The sequence below is a fragment of the Pongo pygmaeus genome, chromosome 17 (assembly GCF_028885625.2).
Source record: "Pongo pygmaeus isolate AG05252 chromosome 17, NHGRI_mPonPyg2-v2.0_pri, whole genome shotgun sequence".
Taxonomy (NCBI): Eukaryota; Metazoa; Chordata; class Mammalia; order Primates; family Hominidae; genus Pongo; species Pongo pygmaeus.
This window is the reverse complement of record NC_072390.2, coordinates 21,316,708-21,332,620: the sequence shown is the minus strand read 5'-3', so window position 1 is coordinate 21,332,620 and position 15,913 is coordinate 21,316,708. Positions and strand designations below refer to the sequence as shown.

The 15,913-nt window shown below is 40.2% G+C and overlaps 1 protein-coding gene across 2 annotated transcripts in view; it reads right to left on the bottom strand.

The window, feature by feature from the left end:
* Window positions 1–15,913, bottom strand: part of FAM210A (family with sequence similarity 210 member A) — a 59,158-nt gene continuing 43,245 nt past the window's right edge. For both annotated transcript variants that reach the window (XM_054461247.2, XM_063653351.1), the window contains 3 exons: window positions 14,139–14,639; window positions 6,782–6,893; window positions 1–1,681 (listed from right to left, as the gene is read on the bottom strand). In XM_054461247.2, coding sequence (XP_054317222.1) covers window positions 1,448–1,681; window positions 6,782–6,893; window positions 14,139–14,611 — 819 coding nt within the window. In that variant the 5' untranslated portion in view covers window positions 14,612–14,639 and the 3' untranslated portion in view covers window positions 1–1,447. The remainder of the gene's footprint in view (window positions 1,682–6,781; window positions 6,894–14,138; window positions 14,640–15,913) is intronic.

The window sequence follows — 15,913 nt, the reverse complement described above, 5'->3', positions numbered from 1 at the left end:
TTTCATTACAAGCAAATGATTTAATGATAGCTTTGTTAAGACGGTGAAACCCCATCTCTACTAAAAATACAAAAAAATTAGCCGGGCGTGGTGGTGGGCGCCTCTAGTCCCAGCTACTCGGGAGGCTGAGGTCAGGAGTTGGAGACTAGCCTGGCTAACATGGTGAAACTCCACCTCCACTAAAAATACAAAAATTAGCTGAGTGTGGTGGCACACGCTTATACTCCCATCTACTTGGAAAGCTGAGGCAGGAGGATCACTTGAACCTGGGAGGCAGAGGATGCAGTGAGCCGAGATCGCACCACTGCACTCCAGTCTGGGAGAGAGAGAGGGAGGCTCCGTCTCAAAAAAAAAAAAAAAAAAAAAAAAAAAAATCAAGTAGAATGCTCAAACAAGGATATTTCCCTTCAATGTAAGACAAAAAGCAGCAGCCACAATTTAAAATTTTACTCCATAATGAAATCAGCATGAATTCTGAAACTAAGACATTGGGAAATTGCACTGGTTTGCTGAGGCAAGGCCCATGTCTACCCCAAGGAGTTAGCAGTCTCCATGACAACCTGACTCCATTTTTAGTCTCCCAAACCTTTTTCTGCTTGAGAACCATGAGCTTGAGTTACTGCTGACAAATATTTGATTTTAACAATGAACTTAAGGTTTAATGATTTTTTACCTTTCCTCTGAAAGATTAGTTGAAAAGGACACAAATGATTCACAACAGAGGTTTATGTTTGAGGTGATCACCACCAATACACACTTTGAAAAGTACCATCACCATATATATATTTGCTTTAAAAAAATTATGACAAGCTTCAGGTAAAAATAATTTTTAAAGGGTCCATTTTTCATTTACGTACAATCAATACATCTTATTTACATATATGACTGAATATTCTATTTTCTTCATATAAGATATTTTAACTGGTAGGTAATTGCTCTATTCTGTTTTTATAGAAAGACTAAATACCTTCTTATTTACAGGCAGTTTTGATGATGCTAGTTTGTCTCCAAATTATGTACTGGATATAGTTAAAATCTTAATGAATAACATAAAAATTAAGATCCGGTATTAACAGCCTATTTTATGGGTCACACTGGATATTCAAGGAGTCAGCTGTCTAGTGTGTGTCAATTACAGCTGCAACAAAACAGAAATCAAGTGTGGTTCTGAAGACCTTGAAAAAGAAGTCTGACTTCTAAGACATTAACCACTGCTTAATACTGCTACTGATGGGAAATTCTTACACTGGGTTCATTTCTTCCCTTGTAATAACACTGATTTTTCTAGTGATATTTAACTTTAAAAAGGTATTTTACTTCTTTAACCCTCAGAGAACTAGTATATTTCGGCAACTAACCAAAAAAATAATCAGACACATGTATCCTTTGCCCATAGTTTCCAAAGGGTTAAAGTGCAGGAATTTCCTATACTGCTATATAAGGCACCTTATTCCACCTTTTTCTTAAAGGAAACTTTTTCTTTGGTTTCTTGTAACTTTTCAGTGAGTCTATCTTTTGTTTCTTCCATTTTCTCTGTGATAAGCTCCTTTGTCTCTTCCATCCTGTCCTGCAGATACTCCTTGACGGGTGGCGGTGTGGACATGTAGCCATGACTGCGCAGATACTTCACAGTGACAGATGTTCCTCCCAAAGTCACGGTATACCGAGCAGGTGTTGCAATCTTAAGCAAAAAGCAAACAGAGGCAAATCAAAACCTGGTTATTACTGTCATCTTAAGCAAAAACAAGTTAAAATTAAAATTCTTGGTATAACCCATCAGAATAAATTGCCTCATTGTTTCACAAAGCTAATGTAGTAATATCCTATACAGTTTTCCCTCCTAACAAGAGATATTTCTTCTGTAAACTCATTTTATGAATGTTTGTCCTCTACACAATCCTGACCCAGATAACAGAATCACAGCACTGATGTCCCTAATCGCATGCTAGTAAACCTGGGGGACAGGTCAACCTGGAAATCAGAAAGAGAACTCAGTACCAGTAAAAATAACAGAGGAACACATGTTTCTATTCCTTAAAAGCCCTGCCATCCTGCCAAATGCTTTCTATCTGGAGCTAAACTAGAACTGAATGTCTTCAAATGGTGAGAGGCAGAGCATGGAGCCACTCTCTGTTGGATTTAGGTTAGCGTCACTTACAAATCCCTTTCCTTTGACTTTTCCAAACCTATGCTACCTTCTCATCACAATCTACCCTGAGTCTCAAATCCTAGCCAGTAATTTACACGAGGCCAAAAGTAGTAAAATGGCACACCTGCTGCAGACATGCACAGGTTTAACGTTAATTGGAACTTTTAGGACCAATACTAAATAGCAGATGACTGGTCAAAGAGAACCATAAAAGTAAAAAGGCTGCATCATATTCTAAGTCAAAAATCAGGCTGGGTGCAGTGGCTCATGCCTGTAATCCCAGCACTTTGGGAGGCTTAGGTGGGTGGGTCACCTGAGTTCAGGAGTTCAAGACCAGCCTGGCCAACATGGTGAAACCCAGTCTCTAATAAAAGTACGAAAATTAGCTGGGTGTGGTGGCAGGCGCCTGTAATCCCAGATATTTGAGAAGCTGAGGCAGGAGAATCGCTTGAACCCAGTGGCAGAGGTTGCAGCGAACCGAGATCGTACCATTGCGCTCCAGCCTGGGCGACAAGAGTGAAGCTACCTCTCAAAACAAAACAAAACAAAAAACATAGGTGTTGGCAGGTACAATGGCTCACGCCTATAATCCCAGCACTTTGGGAGGCTCAGGCAGGAGGACTGATTGAGCTCAGAAGTTCAAGATTAGTCTGGGCAACATAATGAGACCCTGCCGTCTCTTAAAACAAAAAGAAAAAGAAAGAAGAAAAAGAAAAGAAAAATACTTAGCCGGGAGTAAGTGGCATGTGCCTGTAGTCCCAGCTACTTGGGAGACTGATGCAGGAGGAGTGCTCGAGTCTAGGAGTTCGAGGCTGCAGGGAGCTGTGATTGCACGACTGCACTCCAGCCTGGGAAACGGCAAGATCCTGTCTCAAAACAAAACAAAATGCATAGGTGTGTTGTATAACAAAACTCTGAAAGAGCTGTCTGCTTTATCTCTAATTTCTCTCCTAAACTCACGTTAAGCAAGCTTTCACCCATACCTCTTCACCAAAACTGCTTTCAAAGTCACAGTGACCTCTACAAAACTAAATCCAGTTGTCAATTTGGAACCAGCCCCTGAACCACTGGAACCATCCCACACAGCTTCCACCTTCCCTTCACTTGGCTGCCGGCCCTCAACTTGCTGGGCTTCCTTCTAGTTCATGGCGGCTGCTCATTTTTGCCAATTCCTCCCCTTTCACCCACCTCTGAACATGGTGTGACAACAATCGATCCCTGGACCTCTTATTTTCTCTACCTATCTCACTCTCTGGTCTTCAGTGCCATCTATACATGGATGATTCTTAACTTTAATCTCCAGACTGAACTTTTCCCCTGAATTCCAGTATATACAACCACCTCCATTTGCATATCTAACAAGATCTCAAACTTAATGCAGATGAGTCACTTAATAGGGATACATTCTGATAAATGTGTCATTAGGTGATTTTATTGTTGTGTGAAACTTCACAGAGTGTACTTACACAAACCTAGATGGTGTAGCCCTCTGCACACTCAGGCTACAAGGTATAGCCTATTGCTCCTAGGCTACAAACCTGTACAGCACACTACCGCGCCGAATACAGTAGGCAATTATAAGACCACAGTAAGTATTTGTATACCTAAACTATCTAAACGTAGAAAAGGTATAGTAAAAATATGATATTCATAAAAACATGGGACCTATGGGACCATCACTGTCTGCAGTCCATGGTTAACCGAAATGCTGTTGGGTGGCACATGACTGCATGTTCAAAACTGACCTTCGGATCTTCGACTGTCCTACTTCAAACCTGCTTCTCTCAAAGTCTTACTCATCTCAGAAAATGGCAATTCTATTCTTCCAGTTGCCCGGGCCAAAAACTTACAAGAAAGCTTCAACCCCTCTTTCTTTTCCATAATTCATATCCAAACCATCAGAAAACCCCAGCAACCATGTCTTTAAAATATATCAAGAATCCAACTACTTCCTGCTACCACCTGGGTTCTGGCCACTAATGCCTCTCAACTACAATACTGTAATCACCTCATCTCACGCCAGGTCCCTTGGTTTCTCCCCGGATCCTGCCATGGTCTGTTAATAGAGCAGCCAAAGTGATTTTGATGGAACGGAGGCAGGATGCTTAAAATTGTCCAGTGGCTTTCCATGTCTTCAGGGTAAAAAGCAAAGTCCTTTTAAGGGCCAACAAGGCTGTCCTGATCTGATGACACGCCATTCTCTGCCCTGTTCACTGATTCCAGACACACTGGCTTCCCTGCATCCCTCAAATACTCCCAGGATCCTGCAGCCTCAGAACTTTGTCTTTTGATTTTCTCGTTTGGAATGCTCCTCCCTCTTGGAGGAGCAACTCTCTCACCTTCTCAGCAAGGTGTGCCATCTCCCATTGAAAAACAAATACCACAAACATACCCCCATCCCTGGTTTCCTTTCTTAGCAGTTACCATCATCTATGTACACATACTTTGTGTGTGCATGCATTTCTAACTTTATCTTGTCTCCCCAATCCACTACCACTCACTACACTATCAGCCCTACGAGGCAGGTATTTTGCACTGTCTTCTTTGATTCGTTTATTCCCAGTACCTAGAACGGTACCTGGCACACAGCAGAGGATGACTAAAACTCTGGGTGTATTTCAAAGAGATTATGAGGCAGTCAGTGACTACATCCCACAGCCAACTGCCACCAGACCATACATGCCATACTTCATTTGGGGACTTTGTCTTGTTGAGCAATAAATCTGTGTCTGTTGCTCTATTTGAGAAACTGGGGGTTACAGATAATACATAGGAGAATCCCCTCCATATCTCCTACTTCACAGAGGAATACTGAAGGGGAAGAAACACCACTGGCACTCATCTCCCTACCATGATGCCTACAGCTTCATTTTCAATCCCAACTCCACAAACATGCGCTGAGCATCTTATTCACCTACAGAACACAATACCAGGTGCAGTGAAAAAAAACAAGAAGACATGATTCTGAATTCCTGGGAGCTCCTAATCAAACAAACACTTAACACCTAGCACACACTGTGCTATCAACTGTCATGCTATGGGAGTGGGATAAGGAGCAATTAAATTAGGGAAGGTTTACATCAGCATGATAGTTTGACTTACTCGGGTTAAAATTATACCCACCATAATTAGAAACTTGATAATTTTTCAATTTAATAGACTTTAATGTAGAAAAACTCAACAATTAAACGTTAGCCCTCTCATCAAAATTATAATAAAAGAGGAAATCTACCAAGACTTCAGAGGATGCTAATGAGGATGACAGAATGAAACAATGCTACTTTTGAGTAATGCTATAAAACTGTAATTCTTAGATATTCTTATACAACAGAAGTAAAATAAAACATCTAGTTTCTAAGTGTTTTCAACTTTCTTAGGTAGAAGTTTCATAGACCCTCATAAATATTTGTCAGTTTAGAAAATGAGATTAATATGGCTAAACTCCACAATTTACAGTGAGTCTTCCCTTCCAAAATAAAGACCCATAGGCATAGAAGCTATCAAGATGATGCTGTCAGGCTGGGTGCAGTGGCTCTCGTCTGTAATCCCAGCACTTTGCGAGGCCGAGGGCGGGCAGATCACCTGAGATCAGAAGTTCGAGACCAGCCTGACCAACATGGAGAAACCCCGTCTCTACTAAAAAAACACAAAATTAGCCAGGCATGGTGGCACATGCCTGTAATCCCAGCTACTTGGGAGGCTAAAGCAGGAGAATTGCTTGAATCTGGGAGGCAGAGGTTGCGGTGAGCCGAGATCGCGCCATTGTACTCCAGCCTGGGCAACAAGAGCGAAACTTCGCCTCAAAAAATTGTCTGAAGCCAGAGAATAGTTATAAAGATTATCAACTTTTAAAATGAAACATATGTTAGGTTAAAATCTAACAGAAAAGGGTTTATCATATAAGACAATTTGGATTAAACCTATTTTACTTGCTAAGAAAAGATGAATTATTAAAAACAGTAAAATAGGGGGACCTCCTCTTTTGGCTTTGGAGGCCCCCCTCCTTCTGTCTCTGTAAGGGGAGCTTCTTCCTTCCCCTTCCTTCTTGCTCCTTCTTGCCTATTAAACTCTCTGCTCCTTAAAACCACACACAACACAAAACAAAAAACAGTAAAATAAATGCTAAATTTTGCTAACAAGTCAGGTGGCATGCAGATCACTGAATAAGAAAAAACAAATACAATTATACTTAAAATCATTATAACTCCATTTATCAACAGGAGCGATGTCAAACAGATGACTACTACCATGGAAAATCACACAAGTCTAACAGTTATCTGATCACAGGAAGTTATGAATGATCTACCAATTTTTAAGGCATTTCTTCCTAAAACCACATTTTTACTTCCACTTTATTTTGTTATCTTGTACTCCCAGCTACTCGGGAGGCTGAGGCGGAGGTTGCAGTGAGCTGAGATGGCATCACTGCACTCCAGCCTGGCAAACAAGAGCGAAACTCCATCTCCAAAAAAAAAAAAAATTATCTTACATTATTCACCAGACATATCAGAGATGAAATACAGTGTTTCAAGTTACAAAATACAATTGGAAGCTAACATGGAGTCTCACAGGAAAGTGAGCAGGTCACCACCGGTGAGTTCTGAGGAGCAATGGGTTTGTTACAGTACCCACCTTAAACAAGGCATATGCTGTGAGTGCATTTCCACTCTGGGAGTTTTTCAGGATGCTTACCACACTGTCAGGTAACCCAATGAGTTCTAGAAAAGGAACGACATTCACTCCTCTACAAAAAAAAAAAAAAAAAAAGGAATTTTCATATGTACAAACTTTTAATGATATTTTCAAAAATTATCTGAAAATACCAAAACCACACTATAGTTTTATTAAATTTTGCTTAAAAGTTGATTCTACATTATCAAGCACTTTACCTTCACTCTAAGAGAACATCTTACTTGATGTACAATATGCAACATGCACACAAACATCACATCACACGGTATCTTACTGCCTACAACTTCTATTTGCTTCATGTGGGCATCCTAGTATGTTTAGAAAAATAGAGGCAGTTATTAGAATAAAATTAACAGCTTTAAGTAAACTATGAGAAAAGGATCAGAATCATTTGCCTGGTCTTAGTTTCCTCAACCAAATACCACTTCCTTAGAATGCTCCAACTCACATTTTAAGACCTAAAATTTTTACCTTTAAAATTACATGGTTTTTTTGTTTGTTTGTTTGTTTTGTTTTGTTTTGAGACAGAATCTTGCTCTGTTGCCAGGCTGGAGTGCAGTGGCACGATCTTGGCTCACTGCAACCTCTGACTCCCTAGTTCAAGCGATTCTCCTGCCTTAGCCTCCTGAGTAGCTGGGATTACAGGCACACAACCACCACGCCCAGCTAATTTTTGTATTTTTAGTAGAGACAGGGTTTCATCATGTAGGCCAGGATAGTCTCCATCTCCTGACCTCGTGATCTGCCCGCCGCAGCCTCCCAAAGTGCTGGGATTACAGGCGTGAGTCACAGTGCCCAGACAATTACATGTAATTTTATGTGTAAAATTGCATTGTAAAAGCAAGAAATATTTTAACATCACTTTAGTGTGTTATTATGCAAAGAATAAATGACACTATGGGTTTGATGAAAACTTCAATTACTCTAAAAGGATGCTTCTATTCTATTAACAGACTTAAGGCAGGTGAAGGAGCAATTAACATATACCGCGACAAATTTCTGGAGACAGGAGAGAAGGCAGAGAAAGTCTCCAACCTGAGCTGTGACTTCTTCGTTTCCAGTTTCCTGATTATTAACATTCCTGAGCCCTGGCTTATTTCCAGTTATATTCCTGAGCTCTGACTTCTTTATTTCCAATTTCCTGATTATTAACAGTCTTGAGCCATGACTTATTTCCAGTTTCCTGATTATTAACATTCCTGAGCCCCGGCTTCTTTATTTCCAGTTTCCTGGTTATTAACATTCCTGAGCCCCGGCTTCTTTATTTCCAGTTTCCTGGTTATTAACATTCCTGAGCCCCGACTTCTTTATTTCCAATTTCCTGATTATTAACAGTCTTGAGCCATGACTTATTTCCAGTTTCCTGATTATTAACATTCCCGAGCCCTGGCTTCTTCATTTCCAGTTTCCTGATTATTAACATTCCTGAGCCCCGACTTCTTTATTTCCAGTTTCCTGATTATTAACATTCCTGAGCCCTGACTTCATTTCCAGTTTCCTGATTATTAACATTCCTGAGCCGTGACTTCTTTATTTCCAGTTTCCTGATTATTAACATTCCTGAGCCCTGAATTATTTCCAGTTTCCTGATTATTAACATTCCTGAGCCCTAGCTTCTTCATTTCCAGTTTCCTGATTATTAACATTCCTGAGCTGTGACTTCTTTATTTCCAGTTTGCTGATTATTAACATTCCTGAGCCCTGGCTTCTTTATTTCCAGTTTCCTGGTTATTAACATTCCTGAGCTGTGACTTCTTTATTTCCAGTTTCCTGATTATTAACATTCCTGAGCCCCGACTTCATTTCCAGTTTCCTGATTATTAACATTCCTGAGCCCTAGCTTCTTCATTTCCAGTTTCCTGATTATTAACATTCCTGAGCCCCGACTTCATTTCCAGTTTCCTGATTATTAACATTCCTGAGCCCTGGCTTCTTCATTTCCAGTTTCCTGATTATTAACATTCCTGAGCCCTGGCTTCTTCATTTCCAGCTTCCTGATTATTAACATTCCTGAGCCTCGACTTTATTTCCAGTTTCCTGGTTATTAACATTCCTGAGCCCTGGCTTCTTCATTTCCAGTTTCCTGATTATTAACATTCCTGAGCCGTGACTTCTTTATTTCCAGTTTCTTGATTATTAACATTCCTGAGCCCCGACTTCATTTCCAGTTTCCTGATTATTAACCTTCCTGAGCCCTGGCTTCTTTATTTCCAGTTTCCTGATTATTAACATTTTGCCACAATGGCTCTTGCTCTCTTTGGACACTGTTACCCTTCGCCCCTAAATCAGAACGAAGACATTCACCTACATAAGCATCACGTTTATAACATACACAATAGTCTACAGTTAATATATAATCTAGATTACAGTTTCCTGAATTGTCCCAGTATGTCCCTTATGGCTATTTTTCCTGTCTCTCTAGTCTGCTTTTCTCTAGAAGTGCTTCTCAGCATTCTATGGTGGAGGAGGGCAGCATGCAGGCTGGCTACTTGGAAGGACATCTCTCAACTTGGGTTTGTCTGATTGTTTCCTCAAGATGAGATTCACGTTAAGTACTTTCCCACAGGAAAACGGCAGAATGGACACTGTCCACCCCAGCACATCACAACAAGGGACACATAAAGCCAGTCTGTCCATCCTTAGTGCAGCAGGATGAGCTGCAGACAAAACCCCTCAGACACTGAGTTAAAGAAGGAAGGGCTTTATTTGGCCAGGAGCATCGGCAAGACTCACGTCTCAAAAACTGAGCTCCCCGAATGAGCAATTCCCGTTCTTTGTTTTTTTTTTTTTTTTGAGACAGAGTCTCGCTCTGTTGCCCAGGCTGGAGTGCAGTGGCGCAATCTCGGCTCACTGCAAGTTCCACCTCCCTGGTTCACGCCATTCTCCTGCCTCAGCCTCCCGAGTAGCTGGGACTACATGCGCCCGTCACCACGCCCAGCTAGTTTTTTGTGTTTTTAGTAGAGACGGGGTTTCACCATGTTAGCCAGGATGGTCTCGATCTCCTGACCTTGTGATCCACCCACCTCGGCCTCCCAAAGTGCTGGGATTACAGGCGTGAGCCATCGCGCCCAGCCCCTGTCCTTCTTAAGGGCTTACAACTCTAAGGGGGTCCGCGTGAGAGGGTCGTGATCGACTGAGTAAGCAGCGGATACGTGACTGGGGGCTGCATGCACCGGTGAACAGAAGAGAACAGAACAGAACAGGGATTTTCACAGTGCTTTTCCATACAATGTCTGTAATCTACAGATAACAGATTAGGTTCGATCTTTAACTACCAGGCCCAGGGTGTGGCGCCAGGCTGTCTGCTTGTGGATTTCATTTCTGCCTTTTAGTTTTAACTTCTTTCTTTGGAGGCAGAAATTGGGCATAAGACAATTCCAGGGGTGGTCTCCTCCCTTATTAGTATTACTGAGTTTGCCTCTTGCTGAAGGCAGGGTCCGTAACCTCCACCGTAAAAGCAGCTTTCCCTATGTCATTAAGAAAGAGCATTGCCTAGATCTATTATGATTATGGTAGTGGTAAACTCTTAATTTATTTTTAATATTAATTAGGGAAAAGATGTCCCACTCTGTGACTTCACCATAATACTAAGCAGTCAGGGAGCACCCTCGGTAGATATGGCTGATCATCCTCAAGAAAGGACTATTAAAATTACTTATCATCAGAAGTCAGAGGAAACCAGAACAACTTAAGGAAAGTTTAAAGAGATGAATTAAAAAATAAACTATGAGTCCAATCTCATTTCTTCTATCTTCATTCTTTCTTCTATCTTCAGTTTCAATTCTTTTTCAAATCTCTTTCTAGATAACAACTAAATCTCATTAAGATAAGGTTTAGGCCAGGTGTGGTGTCAAGACTTGTCTCTACAAAAAATTTAAAAATAAAAGATCATACAAACAATGGACCGAGACTCCAAGCACAAGCTGTATTGTCACTGGCCTGCATCCTTTGTCAGATAAAGAAGCAAGCATCTAGCTCCAATTTTTTTTTTTTTTCTTAGATGGAGTTTCGCTCCAGGCTGGAGTGCAATGGCGAGATCTCGGCTCACGGCAACCTCTGCCTCCTGGGTTCAAGCGATTCTCCTGCCTCAGCCTCCCAAGTAGCTGGGATTACAGGCTCTGTAATTCTGTAGTGTAATGCACCACCATGCCTGGCTAATTTTTGTATTTTTAGTAGAGATGGGGTTTCTCCATGTTGGTTGGGCTGGTCTCGAACTCCTGACCTCAGGTGATCCGCCTGCCTCAGCCTCCCAAAGGGCTGGGATTACAGGCATGAGCCACTGCGCCCGGCCCCACTTATTTTTAAACTGTTGATGACTTTTCTTAAAAATAACTTTCATTTCCTCTGGAATTACTGAATGCGAAGTATTAATGAGGGTCTGATTCAAACAGAAACATCTACTGTTTGTCACTTTCTACTCTGAAGTGCCCACAGCCAGTCAGGAAATCTGTGCTTCTCAAATTGCCAGCTTTACAACTGTTTCCACAGATGAAGAAACATACAAGGACAAAAGTACATTTACCGTCTGGATAAAGTGCAGTAGAAATCAATCAGGGTTTTGCCTCACAGTGGATCTGTAACTTTAGGAACTTGAGGTCTCAAACACAAGGCATCTAAATGCAGGGACCACATCATCATTGCTGAGCCACATTTGATCAAACTAAAGCACTTCTGGACATAAGACATCAGATCTCTGCAAGGCTTTGCCAGATAGGAGCGGCAACAAAGCTCGGTTTAAAATAAAATCTATTAGCATGCACAATTTAGAACTCCCTGAAAGAAAGTATTTCAAAAACCTGAGAACTTCATCACTCTGTTAACTAAATATAGAATGACATTTTGCTCTATGGTGCCTAGAAAGGCAGTAACGCGAGCTGCCAGAGTAACCAAGACAAACACTGGTCAGTAATGAGGCATGATGTCAAATGCCCATCTTTCCAGCTACAAGCTATTTTTCTCCCTTTCTTTTAATAGTAAGTGGGCAACAAGCAAATAACACAGAACTTTTTCAAGCTAAAACAAACAAACGAACAACACTAAAACATAACTAGCCTCTTGTCAGGTGAACTGACAATCTGTATTTAGTATAATCAACTTAAATTTTTAAATACAATCTTCCTACAGTGAAAATATTCAAATTCCTTTTTCTTTCATTCATGAGTTTGATTTTTTTAAGCATTACTTGTGATTAAGATCTTCATTTAGAATAAATCGACTTTCAAATTTTGAAGGATCTAATAAAAACCTCAAGGAGGACTGTTCTGGAAAGCAACCCATCCTGCCCATTATAAATTCTCTATGTGATGCTATGACAGAATTGACCCAGTGGCCATGGTGGGGCAGTAGTGGTGGTCTGGCAACTCGATTCCTATGCTAACAAATAGCCCCAAAGCAAGGTGTAATGGGGAAGGGTATTATTTTAAAGTAGACAGTTGAATCACTATGTTTCCATATAAGCATTCTGCAAAAAAAGAGGGAGGAAAATAAAACTAAAAAAGTTGCATTTTACAGGGGATGACAGAGTATCACCCACAACTGCTTTAGATGCCACACAGCACTGAAGAAATCTTAAGCATTATTAAGATCACTAGATTATTCTGGGGCTACTTTTTCAGTTATAGAACTTTTACCAGAGAATAAAGAAAAGTAAAAGGAACAAAAATATTATTCTTAATAGCCTAAATGAGAATCTCATATTCAATTAATTAAAAGCTTGAATTTCTCCCTCTAAGGCCAGCCAGGAGGCTGAATACCTTGCCTTATCACACATGGGCAACCTGACAAGGGCAAAAGAAACACATATGTATTTTTCATGTCATCTTTCACAGACTGAATCACAAAAATCCTCCATGACTCAAAAAAGAAAATTTAATATGTAGAAATCCATTCATTACATAGCAGGACTGAATGCCTACAATAACTTTTGGTCAAAATGGTAACTTTATTTTCTGTCAAAAAACCAAGGGCAGTTTTGAAGACTTCTATAAATAATAAACATGTCTAAAAATGTCATTAATAAACCAAGAAACAATTCCATAAAATATACACCTAAAGAATCTTCTGCAAGGAAAGATACAATTCTTAAAGAAAATGATATGCAATGAAGAAGGATATAATTAAATAACAGGAACATAATGTAAAGATACAAAGTGAAACAGAACAGCATCAATTACACAAGGTGAAAAAAAATCCTTTCAGAAATTTTGTCAAGAAACCTATGTGGTCCTGTGTTCCCAAAAATAGGTAGTTTCTATTCCATCATCCTGGAAGAGCTACTTATAGCTTAGTCTGCAATAGGCTGCTTCTAAGGAGTGAGCTTTATGTACAACACTAACCATATTTTGTTAATGTCTTGATATCATGCCATTAAATATAATCAAACACTGAAAACCACTCAAGTCTGGAAAGTATAAAATAATTCTCAACCCATTAGGAGAGTTTACTGAAGTGTCTAAGTCCTTCATGCACACCAGGCCTGGACACCGAGCAATGGGCACTCGGCCGACTAGTGGCAGAAATGGGAAATCACTGGTCCTCCTGCGCCTAAAGCAGTGTGAAGCAAATAACTTACCTTAAGGGGAAGGCACAGTATTAACAAGAGAGATGCACTTTAAATTGTATGTTTCAAAACATACAATTTCTGATCAGAACAAAAGACCTTTCCTTGACACTTACTGGACTTGGGTAATATCAATGCAAACAAATTAGCCGGACTTTGGCAAAATCTTGCGAATTTCCCACCAAAACCATACATATGGCAAAATAGATATCTTTTCACATTTATGAACATTCTAAGAAATATATAATTATGGAGTCATGGTGCTGCCAAATTTCTGAAATTTGATTATTTTATGTCTGTGCTTTCCTGAATGCCAGGATGAGATCTGCATGTAGGAGAGAGTGTGCTTTGAGATCAGACGCACCTAATTGGGTTTTTAGTCCAGGCACCACTTCTTAGCAGCTGAGTTATTTTGGGAAAAGCTGAACTATTTTTACTTCTCCTTGCCTAATTTGTTTTCTCATTCATAAAATTGGTGTAACTGTGTAACTTGCTTTATATGGTTGCTGGAAGGATTAAATAAGATGAAACAGTTAAAAACTGCACCAGATGCTTGCTCCAAACAGTAAGCAAATGTTAGCTATTATTATTAAAATGTGAAAAAGCTATGAAAAACAGTTATCCTCTATTGATGAAAAACATTAAAGCATTTAAAAATCTAAAGCTATCATTAGTACAATTAAAAAGATTAATATTCTGGTAAGACAGGGAAAGACATTCAACTAAGCAAAAACTTACTTCAAGGCTGCATAATAAAATGTTCCAAACCAAACACCGGAAGTTATTAGATGCACTGGAATCAGAACTTTTCCATACTGTCTAAATGTCTTCTTGAATCGTTGATAAAGACTAATAGATTTGTCTTGCAAAGGATCAGGCTCTTCCTTTTTTTCCGGAGTTCCCTGAGCTGTGGCATTGGATGAAAAAACCCTCCTGAATGAAACATGTTGCTTCCCTTGCTTATGGCGAAGGACTCCTGGTTGGGGTGGATGAGCATCCAATGGCCTCCTTTCCTTTGCAACACACTGGGCAGCAGATAAATGCAACCATTGTTTTTGAGAGCCTTGTACCAAAACCACTTTGGATTCAGCATTGTATAAAAGTAAAGGTCCCTTTACATTTTGACAGCGTCCAAAGAGACCAGCATTATGTGGTTCCAAGCATGTCCTGCGTGCCAGTCGAGATACAGTCCGTGGTACATTCCATTGCATTTTGAAGAGTGTTGATAGGTTTCAGCTTCTACAAAGACAATTTTTCAAAAAAATTAGGTAATACTTAGGTTTCCATTTTAAATCAATTCATTTGAAAATCAATCATTAACCATTAGCAAGTAAAAAGACAGACATTGCTACATAATCCACAAAAACTGATGTTAAGGTATAGAGTTTAAAGCACAGTGTAATTTTAAAATCTTATAAAGGCCAGGTGTGGTTACTCATACCTGTAACCCCAGCACTTCGGGAGGCCAAGGCGGGTGAATCACCCGAGATCAGGAGTTCCGAGACCAGCCTGGCCAACATGGCAAAACCCCATCTCCACTAAAAATACAAAAATTAGCCAGGTGTGATGGTGGGCACCTGTAATTCCAGCTACTCAGGAGGCCGAGGCAGAAGAATCACTTAAACCCGGGAAGCGGAGGGTGCAGTGATCTGAGATCATGCCACTGCCCTCCAACCTGGGTGACACAGCAAGACTCTGTCTCAGAAAAATAAAATAAAGTAAGCCAGGTGAGGTGGCTCACGCCTGTAATCCCAGCACTTTGGGAGTCCGAGGCAGGCAGATCGCTTGAGGTAAGGAGTTCGAGACCAGCCTGGCCAACATGGCAAAACCCTGTCTCTACTAAAAATACAAAAATTAGCTGGGTACGGTGGCACGTGCCTGTTAATTCCAGCTACTCGGGAGGCTGAGGCATGAGAATTGCTTGAACCCAGGAGGTGGAGATTGCAGTGAGTTGAGATCATGCCACTGTACTCTAGCCTGGGGGACAGAGCAAGACTCTGTTTCAAAAATAAAATAAAATAAAATAAAATAATAAAAATCTCATAAAACACACCATTTAAATATGATATGGTAAACTAGTCCAGCTGACACCATGAGGAATAATGTTTTGAGGCCTCTTGTTCTATAGAAGCAGTGTAGTATAGTGGGGGAAAAAATAAGATCTGGGTTCTGATGCTTTGGGGATATAATTCCACATAATTCCCTTTCAGACTCCAAGCCCAGGTCAACTACTAAAATGAAGATTACTTTACAGGATTGTTACCGGGAATTACACAAAATTTCTGATGTAAAGACACTTTTGTAAGCTAATGAGCATCATAAATGTTATTTATGATTACAAATGTTAAGATCTGATGAATTGTTGATATTAGTATTATTTACACTATAATGCCTTCGGACTAAGTTATCAAGTTATAAATCACTTATGTTATTGAATGGCGAGAAGAATTGCCTGGTATTTATTTTCTTCCCCACCCCAGTATCAATGGTGGAGAGAAAAAAAAGTGTACAGT